Source organism: Chrysoperla carnea, chromosome 2, assembly GCF_905475395.1.
Source record: "Chrysoperla carnea chromosome 2, inChrCarn1.1, whole genome shotgun sequence".
In the NCBI taxonomy this organism is placed as follows: Eukaryota; Metazoa; Arthropoda; class Insecta; order Neuroptera; family Chrysopidae; genus Chrysoperla; species Chrysoperla carnea.
This window is the reverse complement of record NC_058338.1, coordinates 43,967,200-43,981,235: the sequence shown is the minus strand read 5'-3', so window position 1 is coordinate 43,981,235 and position 14,036 is coordinate 43,967,200. Positions and strand designations below refer to the sequence as shown.

At 29.4% G+C, this 14,036-nt stretch overlaps 1 protein-coding gene across 1 annotated transcript in view; it reads right to left on the bottom strand.

Moving 5' to 3' along the window:
- Positions 1–3,437: 3,437 nt before the first annotated feature.
- The window catches only part of LOC123293717 (arrestin homolog), a 136,678-nt gene continuing 126,079 nt past the window's right edge, over positions 3,438–14,036 (bottom strand). Inside the window, exons 4-7 of the mRNA XM_044874619.1 lie at positions 10,200–10,282; positions 7,706–7,709; positions 4,242–4,387; positions 3,438–4,005 (exon numbers count right to left, since the gene is read on the bottom strand). Coding sequence (XP_044730554.1) covers positions 3,526–4,005; positions 4,242–4,387; positions 7,706–7,709; positions 10,200–10,282 — 713 coding nt within the window. The 3' untranslated portion in view covers positions 3,438–3,525. The remainder of the gene's footprint in view (positions 4,006–4,241; positions 4,388–7,705; positions 7,710–10,199; positions 10,283–14,036) is intronic.

Genomic DNA, 14,036 nt, shown 5'->3' with positions numbered 1-14,036 from the left:
TATAACAGATAAGCCATGATACAAGTCACTTTTGCAATTTGATATAACTCCTATAATACCTCTTACTTAGATGCATTGCTTAACGAATCTTTCTCTGCCATACTCGTGATATTTATATGCCTAGATGTAAATCGAACATTCTGTATATAATAAAACACAATCCATTGATATTTGCGATGTTTGGGGTTTGCCTTCAAGTCTGGGTACAGCATTATATATATTCTTGTTAAAACGTAGAAGAAATGATATCAGAATTAAAAATGATGCCATTAAAAACTTTCCCTTGTCATGCTTATCTATAGGTTTTCCGCATAGTGTCGGTACACTAAATTATTTTTATTGGGTGCAAATATAGTCAAAATATTATACTTTCTAGACCTTAAAGCTTGTTTCATACTATTAAAGTTTTAAGATTTAAAATTTTTTAAATTTTAAAACACAAATCCCTAAATTGGCACTGTCATTTTATTAAAATATAAATATTGATTTTATACATAAAAGCCAGTGAAATATGAAAAACAATACAAATACAATTGAAAATGTGCTTGGAAGATTTGAAACAAGTTTTAATTTCTTTAATTATTTGGTCTATAATTATTTCAATATTATATTTATCAATTTTTTTTATCTACCTATAACTGCGTTTAGAATTCTTTTATAGTTTTGCTTTTAGAATTGTTTTATGTCAAAAAATATTATGCCAGTTATGGTTCCAAATAAAAATTATTGATAGAATAAAATGAATTTAACAAAATAAGAAAATTTTATCATAAATTTCGATTAGAGAAATTCATCAAAAGTAATCTTAACGCAAAAAGTATGTTCTTATGTGAAAAAATATTTTTTATCTGTAAATATTTAATGGACAAAACTTTTTCATTCCGTTGAAGTAATATTCCAGATTTTCCCGATTTATTTATAAAAGTTTTTATTTCATTTTTAAAAACAAGGTAAAAAAAAATTTTGGCCGGATAATGTCGGAAATAATTGTTTAAAATATTTCAAATGCGCAGGGTTATAAGTTTAAAAAGCGATAAAAAGCAAGATTTAATATGGGACTAAATGGAAAATATAAATTGATATTCTATCAATCATCATCTTCTTATTCTACCAATAAATAATACAAAAATTCGATTATCAATATTTAATATTACTCTCTTAAAAATTATTGAGTTCCTTTCTCATTTCTGTCACAAGTGAAGGGTAAGTATTTAGGAATTTCTTACCATTTTATATACTTCCTATCATAGATTTATATTTAATAATTTTTAGAATTTATAATTGTAACTATTCCAAAATGAACACTTGAAATTATTAAAGGTTTACTTAAAATTGTGGTATAAAATTGTGAAATTTTTTATTACTTTAATAGTGGAAAATGGAGTGCTTTATTTGTGCTAAGATAAGTCTATACAAAAACAGTGTTGATCATTCTCTTCACTAATTTTTAACCGAGACATGAATCGATTATAGTTTAATCGATTCGTATATAAAAATTCCATAAAATTCTCATAGAAATCTATAGGAATATTTTTTATTTCCCTAGTTCTTTATGTTTTTTAATGTTTTAATACTATCTTCTCGGTTTTTGCTAGCTAACAACAACTTTGGCAAAAAATGAAAACAGACTGGGTTAGCCTTTCAATCTTTGTTATCTATTTGGTTTGCGAATAAAATTAAAAATTAAATAATGGTTTTTTTAAAAACCATGATTGTAAAGTTGATTATTTATTATTTTCTTATATAAAACAAAGTCGGGTTAGTTAGACCATTTATAACGCAAGCACGGTTGGAATGATTTTAATAATCTCTGGGTTGTTGTATATGTCTCCGCTTCGAATAGCAGTTAATAAAATTAGCACATACACGGGTCAGACTTTCAAAATTAATTTATTGTTTTACCTCAATTATCACTTTTCAATTTGGCACAACATTGATGCAATGTTTAGCCCTTAACTAATATCGACTTTATGTGTTTTTCTGTTCTAACATCGCATGCTCCTTACAAATTTGATTATGCCATCATCAACGATTATGATTAATTTTTACATCACGATTTTTTGTATTTCTCGAATAAATAAGAGGAGCTTTAAGAAGTCGCTTATAAATTTCTGGCCATGTAAAAGAATCGATTGAAAAATTGAAAACGATCAAGATTTGGCAACGATAATTTTACTTTCTTTCTTTTATAGTAAAGAATAAAAAAATACAATGATGGTAATAAAACTCAGATAATAGGCATTTGCCCACTAGGAATAAATCGGTTGGATAAAAGTTTCTAATGATTAATCATGATATGTAGATAAAAAAATACAAAATTATTTTTCATAAAAAATAAGAATTATTATTATTTGTATAAAAATTTTTTAGTCAGAACACAAATCAGAGAATATTGAAAGTATTACGTCACTACATGACAAACGCCATGTAAACAACATTACATTTTAATAAAACGAAACAGTTTACTTGATTGCAAGTGCTTAAATTTGTATACACAAACATATTGTAAGTCAAGTTGTGATGTCATTCAAGACGCCATGACGTTCTACATTGTTTTCGAAGTAAATTTGAATCGGGTTTTAAAAATGCAAATAGTTTTTTTTAAATAATACTTTTTTTTTTGTAAATTAGACACTAATACTAATGTAACGTATAAACCAATTTTTCAAATTTAGGGCAAAAGCCTATTACATAAAAATACGATGTTAAAAATGATAAGCTAGATGCTGATCGTTAGTGGGAGTTCAGAATTGACCTTACTATACCAGTTTTTCTCATAGAATTTGCGTTTTCGGTTAAAGGTTAAACATTAATGGCTGTATAATGGTGATAATTTTTGATCAGGTGGTCTTAATAACTTTTCCAAAATCAGCAAATGTTTAGTATTGACTTACCTTTAAAATAAAAAATAAAACTTATTCTAAAGAACAATATAGATAATAGTGTATAGTATAACATAAAATATTTATGCATATATTACGAAGTTCTACGACCTTTTAAGCAACATAATGCTCTAGGTATACTAAAACCTTTTTCTTGATGTACTTGATTATTCGATGTTAAATTTTTATTACCACTACACTCACTAACACTAGTACCAACTGTACTTGAAATTTTTTTATTTATTTTACTACTATTTTCATTACATTGAACAACAATGTCACTAGGATTATCAACAATAATATCATTTAAGACACTATTTTTTCTTTTAATTTTTTCACTAATATCAATTTTTTCATCACAACTAATAATTTCATCGGGATTGACAATCGATGCACCAGGTGATGGTGAAGATGATTTTCGATTATATTGGACCTTTGTTTGTAATTGACGACTACTACTTGATATTTCTTCTAAATGTGGTTTATTTATAATAATTTCATATTCAGTATTACGTCGATATGGTGATGGTTCTATGGTTATTTGATGTGTGGTAATTTTATTAATATTATGATGGTCATCATCTTCAGACGAACAACATTTTTGATCATCATCAACGGTTGAAGTTGTACCCGGTACCGGATCTCATGTGTCATCAGCAGCTTTTTCTGTGAGAATATTCTCTTTTTCAAAATTTAACGATGGTAACATATTCGCGGAGATGGTCTGTTGAACATCATATTCCATTCCAATTGAATCAGTGCACGTATGCATTAAAGTAAAAGGTAATTTTAAGGACACCTCCGTTACGGTTACAACACTTATGATTAATTTTATTTTCACATAATATGATACGTAAATTGCAAACACGTTGCGTTCACTAGGCGTTCCATCTGATGATGTAGGTGTTACTGTGGATGCTAAGCTTGTGCCCAATTTACTATAACTATCTTCCAATGCGATCCAATTTTTTGTCGAACTACGTACAGGTTTCAATGCATATGTTTTGGTATATGTAGTGTTGGGTTGAATGGGACAACCTTCTTTCGAATCAATATTTGCTACCACATTCTTGAATTTACCATTAGAAAACATACACACATCGACATGTTGAACTATAAATGCCTGTAACAGAAGGAAACTTTTTTAGTCAAACTTTTGCTTGCAGGTAGATTAGTGAAAATACTTTTGTAGTTTGGAAATTGTCCTGGAGAGTGGAATCTCCACAAGCAATTTCCCCTTTAACGACTTTCAATTTCAAGCATAAGAAATTAAATGGTCTGTATAAGAGACGCCACTTCACTTAAGATATTCCACTTCAACATCTAAGTAAATGTATCAAAGATTATGATGGGGCTCACCTTAATTCGTCGAACAGTTTTATGGCTACGATTATTTACTTGAATGTTGACAAACACTGATTCGCCATGTGAATAAATTGACTTGTCTAATGATCCTTCTAGTTCAATTTGACCTTCTGACATCATGAAAGTCTTCACAATTGTTCCTGAAAATGAAATAACATGTATTAATTTAGTGAATAATTTTTTCGTAAAAAGTCCATCATAATAGTATAAACAATTTGAAAAAAATGGGAAATAAGTAACTATTAGTTGATATTTTATTGAATGATTTTGGAAATAAATTCTACTAGGGAAATGGCTCAATCTGCGCCCGACTGCACGGAGGTCATAATTTGGATAACGTCGAAATTGAAGGGGGTGAAAAGAATTTTGAAGAAGAAGTGCTAACAAAGCCATTCTTTGCCCGTTTAATGGGCACCGTAAGGTGAAGGAGAACAATAAGGCAGATAAATTGCCCAATACAATATTCTCACCAACAGTGTATTAAAGAAAATCGTCGTTTTGCATGTCCCATCGCCATTTCCGAAAATGTTACCATGAATGGAATGTTTTTGGACGAAAAAGCATTTGTTGAAGAAAATAAAAGAAACATAATTGCCTTGGATACTGCTTTTTTAAAGGGAATATTTTTAAATTGAAATTAAACACATAATAAGTGAAATTACGTACGTACGACACCCTAAAATCGTACTTGAAACGTATCTTAGAACACTCTCCATTAAACTACCTTTTTCCTTAGATCCTTCTCTAAACTGAACCGGTTTTGAGTATCGTCGGTCGTGAGGCATCATCAATGCGCCAGTCATTAATAGAAACAAAAAAATATTATGAAATTTCCAAAAGACCTCTCACAAAGAATGGACCAATGCTAAACACAATTTAAATAAATTTCGTAACAGAGATATGTTATGAAAAACTGGAGTAGAGAAAATCAGTGAGCTGAAATTGCTGGGACGTTTGCTGGGAATGAATGGGCATCTGACGCGTCTAAATAATGTTAGGTGTGCGAAGATTATTCCTTCATAAAGACAGTGGCTTGACCCAGGAATCGGTTCCATGACATCATAGTTCATAGTTCATATATAATTTTAGTTTGACATAAAACAGGTTTAAAAAACATTTAAAGGTTTATTTAATAACTTCATAATATGTAAATCAATTATATGAAATTTGATATAATTTGTTTTTTCAATAGTGAATGTGAAAGTCATTAAATTTTATGATCAATTTCAAGCAAAAAGTACATATTTATCATACATGTATTACGTATACGTGTATGATATGTTAAATGATAGCATCAGCTCATACTCAACTCAATATTACCCATTATTATATTAAAATTGATACCATAAATTGAATGTGTACTTAATAGACTACAAGCCCATGCAAAAATTTTCGTGTGAAATGATCTACCAGGAATCGTGTTGACAATGATGGTCATATATGCAAAAGTAAATTTAAGCAACATGGCGTTAGCTTTGCGTGGTTTATACGAGTACAGGTGAGAATTGAATGTCACACCTCTTGTACCAACAAATATGTACGGCGTTGCTGTATACTAACTCTATATAAGTATTCGAAGCAAATTACATAAACGCCGTACAAAAATAAATCCGGTAACTTCAATACCGCAAGTTAAAAAAAAAATTTTATCTCCTGTAAATTTCCAAAGCCGTGATTTATATTTGTACGGCATTTATGTAATTCGCTTCGAATACTTATACAGACTTAGTATCCAGCAACGCCGTACATCTTTGCTGGTGCAGGGGTGAGATATCAAGGGGTATGCCGTTCAAATTCTCTTCAGTACTCACCTGTACCTCGCAAAACTGACGCCATGGTGCTTAAACTTACTTTTACATATAGGAGTATTTTTTCAATATTGTGATTCTTGGTGGGTCATTTCACCCGAAAAACTTTAGCATGGACATGTGGTCTATAAATGTTTATACATTCAATAGATATTTGATGTCCTCTGTCCAATGTCTTGTCAAAAATATGAGTCAGCTATAAAATGTACAATAAATTGATACGAAAATCTTTTGTTTGAATACTCAGGGAGTAATAATTTCTAGTTTAAACCTTAGAAAAATTACAAAATCGGAGAGTATGGAAATCTCTGGTTTAAACAAATTTTTAACAAACTATTTAGATTTTTTTTAAATAAAAATTACGCGCCATTTTTTAGGTGTATGTAAATGAAATACTTTAATAAAACATACAAGTGTAATATATAGAAATTCTAAATAAACAAATATAAATCTGTTTAAAATACGGGAAATTTTTTACCGGAGATTTAATTTATCGTCCAAATAACAGTCCAAAACCAGGGAGGTGGCAATCCTCAATTTATGCGACTATTTTCCTAGAGTCTTCACTTTTAAAATTAATTCATGATTAAATCTATATTTATATCAAAGTATCGACTTAAAATTTTCGAAAAATGACATTGGAAACTGATTGACCAAGTTAGGCAATGACCTGATTCAATTCTAATGTTCTCATGTCTGAATATCAAACTCATCAATTTCTGAGCTGTTGTGGAGCTGAAACGTGGGCACATAAAATTGCTTTGTTACAAAAAATAAATAATAAGGCCACAATCTCAACGAGTTTTCCTGTTGGTATATTTCGGACTTTAATAATAAAAATAACTGAAACTGGAGATTTTAATGTTATTGTTTTAAATGTATCAAGTGTTCAAGAAAATTTGTGTTGGGATATGTATTAAGACTACTTTTTTCGTTAATTTTTGTTTCTAAATTAGCAGTTATTTAACTTAGATTTAATAAATGTTGATAGAATAACATGATCTTCCATTATTAAAGCGACTTTTTAAACTAATTCTGGACGGTATAAATGAATATAGGAAGTAAACTTTAAAGCCGTAAAAAACTGAAAAATAGCATTGTTCTAGCTATAGAGTAATTTACTTTTAATAGCATTTTTCAGTTTTAATCAAAACGCATAGAATAAGAAACAAATATGTTATGGAAACAAACTATCGTTTTGTATGTAGCCACTCTTTAATGACGTATTTCTTTTAAGGTAAGTTTAATTTCTTTTAAGGTAAACAAAATGTTTCATAAAAAAGTTATTCGTATTACATATGGCATCTCCGAAGCAGCTTTGATGGGACTTTGACCTTGAAGGTTAAAAGTGAACTCGTTTTCATTTCGGGTAAGCGATAGAAGGCAACTTTAAACTAGAAATATTTTCCATATATCTACACCCAACTAATGTTCTTTCTTTAAACATTTCTTTTGAAATATAAATAGATTTGCAAATTGAATGAAAAAATGTATCTATACATGAAAGTATCTCAGAATTTCATAACTCTGTTTGGTTATGAGATAAGGCTTTCGGGATACCACTTTAAATGTAAATGTTTCTTTTAGCTACAACGTCCCCATAATTAACAATTGGATTTAAAACTTTTAATTTTGGAGCACAAGTTTAACTGTGCTAGGAAATTTTTATATTTGAATAACTGTCCGAAAAAACGTTTAAAAAATGGTTTTTATAAAGAAAAACTTGCTAATATAAAGCTTATCAGCTTATCAACGAAAACAAGTTGACTCTTAACTGGCCTTGAAGTTCAATTCTGTGAAATTTCCTTCCCATTTTGATACGAACAAATTTTACTTGTTACATTTTTCTGTAGCTTATTTACCTTGAAATAAAGATCTAATTAAAAAGTGGCTTAGGGCTTCTGGGACAAACTGTAGTATATTCTATTTAATTTTATAAAACAGAACTCTTCGAATGAGAATACTATAATATGTACGTGATTTATTAACGAAATACCTGTGAAAACTCTTTATTATTATCGCTTTATTAAATCTTTCAACCAAATACACATAGAGAAAAAAGGTCAAAATTTATTACCTATAATAAGTATATTATGTCCAGTAATAAATTCAATCAAAATTATATTTTATTACACATTCTAATAACGATTAATTGTCAAAATAATTGATGGGTAAGTATAAATGCCTTTTATATCATTCTGATATTATTATTAATATCATTTTAATTGTAACATTTCATTACGAAATTAAATTGATTTATTTAATTATTTCCTAATGACCTGGAAAGTGTTTGAAATGTCTGAAATTAGGTATATTTTATTTAAAACGATTTCTCTAAATGTAGACCAATAAAGAAAAAACCACGTATGCCCTTCCGGATTATTTTAAAATTTGAAATGTATTGATTTATGATTACTAGGTAAACAGAACAATAGGTTAAGGATTCATGTCTTTTGAACTTAATGCCAGACAAAAGAAAAAGAAGGGAAGATGTTATGGGAAATCCGGTGTATGTTGTTTTCAAATATGTTTGTTGACAAATTGTTTTGCTATTATTTATGTATTTATAATTTTAAAAAAATTTAGTTTTTTAAAATTAGAAATCACGTCTACGACCTCATTGAGAATACAATTAATATATCAAAATAATAAACTAAAGATCGCTCGGTAGTTGTCACTTTTTTTAGTAAAACCCCATCCGCCAAACACGCGATAAGAAATATAATTCCAAAAAAAATGAATGAAATGCTGTTTCTTGAAAAGTTCATACAAATACTGCAAAAGTAGAGAAAAATGTATAAAAACAACTAAAAAAAAAAAAAAATTAGCCAACGTGAAATGGTTAGTAAGTGTTCTTTGAAAAAATCATTCAATTGGAGAAGTTAATTTCACACTTCGCATTGGACTGAAAGTTTGGGTATACTATTTGAATACTACTTATATTAGCATCAGCTTGAACTACGTTAAAAGATTGTAAAATATGAAAGCATGAAGTATAAAAAATAAGGCAGAAAGAAAAATGTGCGCTTAATTTGGTGAAATAAGAATTGCTGCATTTGATTTAAAAGTAGTATTTGACAAGAAACATTTATAGATGGTTGCAATTATAGATTAGAAAGTCAGGTGAAAATTGAAAAATATTCCAATAATGAATGAATAGTCTAAGATTGTGACCACGAGCGACGAACGCAACATTGTCAAAAATCGAAAAAACCGTGAAAATATTGAAAACTCTTTTTGCAGATTTTTACGATTATAACCCAATAAAGGACCAGTTTTTGATAGTATGTTTCCAAGACGTTTTTAAATTAGAATAAATTTGCAGACCCAAGAGTTTCCGAGTTAAGGCCTTTCAAAGTTTATCATTTTTTCGGAAATTTTGCAATATTCTGTCATTCTGACATAAACCAAAGTAGGCAATTCTAGTCTCATATTGTAGCAAATTTAGTCTTCTTCAAAAACGTCTTGAAAAACAACCATCAGAAACTAGTCCTTTAGGGCTATAATCGCCAAAATCTGGAAAAAGCCGTAATTTTCACTGTTTTTTCGATTTTTGACAAAGATGCGTTTGGCGTTCAAGGTCATAAACTTGTATTATTCATTAGACCAACATCATAAACAAGTCTGCAAATCAGAACTACCGGACTTGCCGCTAGCTCTGACGTATAAAGTTACTGGACTAAAAATAAAACCTTGTCATATTATAAAATACCTACTCACCTTTAGGTTTTGGTACACTATCATTTAACTTTTCAATATCACTTTGTATATCCCTAAATTGTTGTTGCTTATCAGACTTTGTTGATCCAGTCAATGTGGTATTTCGATTTAAATTTGATTCTTTTAATAACTGTTGATTTGTGGATGTTGGCATATTATCAACATTTTTCGTTGGCGTACTATCCGTTAAACATGAATGTAATGTAATTGTTGATGCTTGATGACTTTTTGATTTTTTCGAAGATTTTTTACGTTTCATTGTACTCTCTTTTGAACTAGAATTTTCTATATCGTCTATATTCGATTGAATTTTTTGATCAGCTAAGAATTTTTTCGATTTTTGTTGCGTGGTGCTTGGAGGTTTATCTTCCGTGTTACTATAGAAAACATTTCCCGTTGTACCCGGATTATATAGAGCTGGAGCTGGTGGTATTGCGGCATGTTGCAACACACGTAAGCCCATTCGTACTGTTGAGCGTTTCTGTAATTTTTCATCAGCTCGTTCAGCTGAAACAAACAAATTGTCTAAATGATTGAATTGTTTTGAAGAACTATTATACATAATATTAAATTACGGGAAATCGACAAAACCGAAAAAAAATTCATTTGGAGATTTTTTTTGCAACTTGTGAAGGTTACTTAACCGAACGATGAACCGGTAATGGCTTAAAACGGTTTCGTTATCGATATAGGGAATTAGCTGAAATTATGTCCAAACTGTGAGTTTAATGCAAAAATATTTAACGCCATAAAACTGCAACAAAGTTTCCAATTTATCTGTTATATTGATGAAAACCATATGGTATCTGGTATCTGTTATGTTGACGAAAACCATCAGGAATGATGGTATTCACGTTTATAAAAAACAAGCGTCATGATATCCTGGATTTCGTATGACCCAAAAGAGGAACAAGCAATTTTTTATTGCAAAATGCACACACTTAACTTGGCCCATATGTTATGGTGATCTCCTTATCTTTTTTTCTTTTTTTAATTTTTTTTTTGGTAACGGTGGCACAGAAAATTTGTTGTTGGAAACTTTTTAACCTGAAAATCAAGTTAAAAAGTTTTCAGCAAGAAAATTTTTAACCAGCAAATTCTCAAAAGAGTATAGGTTTTTATTTACAGATTCTTATTTTATATTGAAAAACAAATAAAAAAGCAAACGATTTTTTTAACTACAGATGGGTTTTTTGCGGCAAAGCATAAGAATCTAAACTAAAAATATGTAGTTCCATTTCAAGAAATTAAACTTGGTTCCTGTTTGACTGAGGACGTTCCCATATATAAAAAAAACTAAATACAGTATTTTCATTACCCCTAAAAATGAGTTGCTACACTTTAACGCGTTTTTTTTATTAGCCATTCCTCATTCAAAATACAAGAAATAGAAATTTTTTTAAATGGCTTGAATATTAGGCAGATTAAAATTTTTATATCAAGTGTTGTAGAATAGCATATTACACATCTAGGGGGCAAAAGTAAAGAATGTCTCAGATTTTATGTTCATTGTCGCCCGAGGAGAAGAAGAGGGAGACAAACATGAGATCTTAGACATTCTTTACTTGCTCCCGTGGTGTGTATACAATTTTTCTGCCCGGCGAAAGCAGAAAGTGGCAACTTCGTTTTGCATACCGGGACGAAAGTTTACACTTTCTGCACGGAGGTAAGAAAAATAAAATTATTATAATACCAGAAGTTCTCTTAATATTCTTTCTAATATACGTTCAAGGTTTTTAAAATGCCTCTGTCAATATGAAACTTTAAATTATGTAAAAATTTTTTTTTTCCTACGTTGCTTACCATTAAAAGTTTAACTAGGCTATTCATAATCGAGCAACTGTCAAAATTACAAGCGATAATTTTCATTTCTCTGTAATAGTAAATCGGATTAAAAAATTGTAAAGAACTTTTCAAATCGTATCGCTATATCACCCTGTTCTTCTAAGTAAATAGTTTCGGAATATTCTATATATGATTATTATTAGATATTATTATTATAATCAGAAATTATGTATTTAATGAATTAGTGCAGTTATAGTAAAATAAACAATAAAATTGCCTAGGGCTCAAATATGGTAAAGTGAACGATTGTAAATATAATTTTTGGTTTTGAATGCAAAGTTATTAATTATTATTAGTTTAAATTCGTTATTTTATTAAAATTATTGTTTCAATTTGTAATCATATTATTAATTAGTTTGAAATAATAGCATTAATTAATTTCACAACAGCTGCTCTCTTGTTTAAATAACGTCATTCATCAAATAAGCATGACTTATAAGGGATTTTTATAGTCCGGTATGGTCCGTCTTTCATTTTTCTTTTTCCACACCGACCATTATATTCGATTAGAAAATCTATGAGACCGTTTCCAAGTAGATTTAGATAACCTATATAGCTATTCATAACACAACTTTAAATTAAAAACCTTCAAATAAAATGTTTGCTTCTTAATGTCAATGGTTAAAATTGAGCTAATCATTATTTGCTGACTAGGTATATGACGCTTTTTACCCGACTGTCAAGAAGTGGTTATGTTTTTCACATGTATTTTGTATGTATGTTTATAAATTTCGTTAATATCTCGTATCTTCCGAACGGCTTAATGGATTTCATAATTTAAGGCATCGTTATATTTGCCTCAAAAAACCAAGTGTTCTTAGATTTGAAAACCAAAAGGTTTTTGAAAAACAAAACATAATGACGAATTTCTGAAGCGAAATAGTAATACGTTAATTAGAAATATTAATTATCGAGTAGGGTATCAGAATAAAGGAAATTAAACGGAGATTACAAAAATATATATAAGTTATATATTTAAGTTTAATTAGGAATAATAAATTGATTTAAAAGTTTTAATAGAGTATGGTGAGAGTTAGTGCTGGGACACTAGAAAGTATAAAATAAAATTTAAAAAAACCCGGCTACGTTGAATAAAATCTGAAAAGAGACAAACAAGTCCAGTAAATTACGTAGCGACTTTAACAGTTGGTATCCATTGAAATATAGACCAACTGAAATCATCCCAATAATGGGCCCCGACTGTTAAAGTTGCTATGTAAACTACTTGACTTATTTCTTTCTTTTCAGATTATTTAACGCGGTCAGGTTTTTTATTTTTTTTTATTATTTTATTTACCTTATATTAATTTTAAATGGCTGCTTCACCCAAAATTTCACCTTCTTATGGGTGATATGCGTAATGTATTTCCCCCTCAAATGAGTCAACTTTCGTACATAATATATATATATATTTTTAAAATGTAACCCTGAAAACAAAAATACCACCAGCTGGGTTTATTAAAAAAACAATAAAACAAAAACAGCAGAGCAATGGGAATGTCATCACCCCGCCCCGAGAAAAAAATGTCCAGCGAAAGTGATTTTATTGCAAATATAATTACGTAATACAATGCCCCATGCTTGAGGTTTGTGTGCCAAATTAGAATTTGTCTACGCAATCGTTTTAGCAATATTCACAACAAAATTATTTTCCCTAAGCAACCGTTTTAGCAATATTCACAATAAAATTCTTCTGCCTAAACAACCGTTTTAGCAATATTCACAATAAGATTCTTTTGTGAAATTCCATTGCCTCGCCTCGTTTCAAGAAAAAGACGTTTTCCTGGCTACTATTTGATGAAATTCTGCTGTTATAACTTGGACATATATTAAAAGTTTACGTAGCGCACACGAGTGTAGCCTTAGACACAACTACTATATTGTTTTGTTAATCAAGTGTTTACATTTAGAGTAAATATATTTTAATTATTAAATAGTAGTCAATAATATTAATAATAAATTACTGTTTCTACTCTAGTTATACCATGTATATATGAAATATACATATAGTATATTAAGTTTAGTCCCAAGTTTGTAACGCTTAAAAATAATGATGCTAGGAAAAAAATTTTGTCATAGGTGTTCATAAAATCACCTAATTACTCCATTTCCGGTTGTCCGCCCGTCCGTCTGTGGACACGATAACTCAAAAACGAAAAAAGATATCGAGCTGAAATTTGTACAGCGTACTCAGGACGTAAAAAGCGAGGTCAAGTTCGTAAATGAGCATCATAGGTCAATTGGGTCTTGTAATCTTGTAAACCGTTAGAGATAGAACAAAAGTTTAAATATAAAAAATGTTCCTTATTAAAAATTAAACAACTTTTGTTTGAAACATTGTTTCGTTAACATCACTGTTTACCCGTGAGGGCGCCAATTAGGCGGAAATTTTATAATATGTACTATACTTGATTAT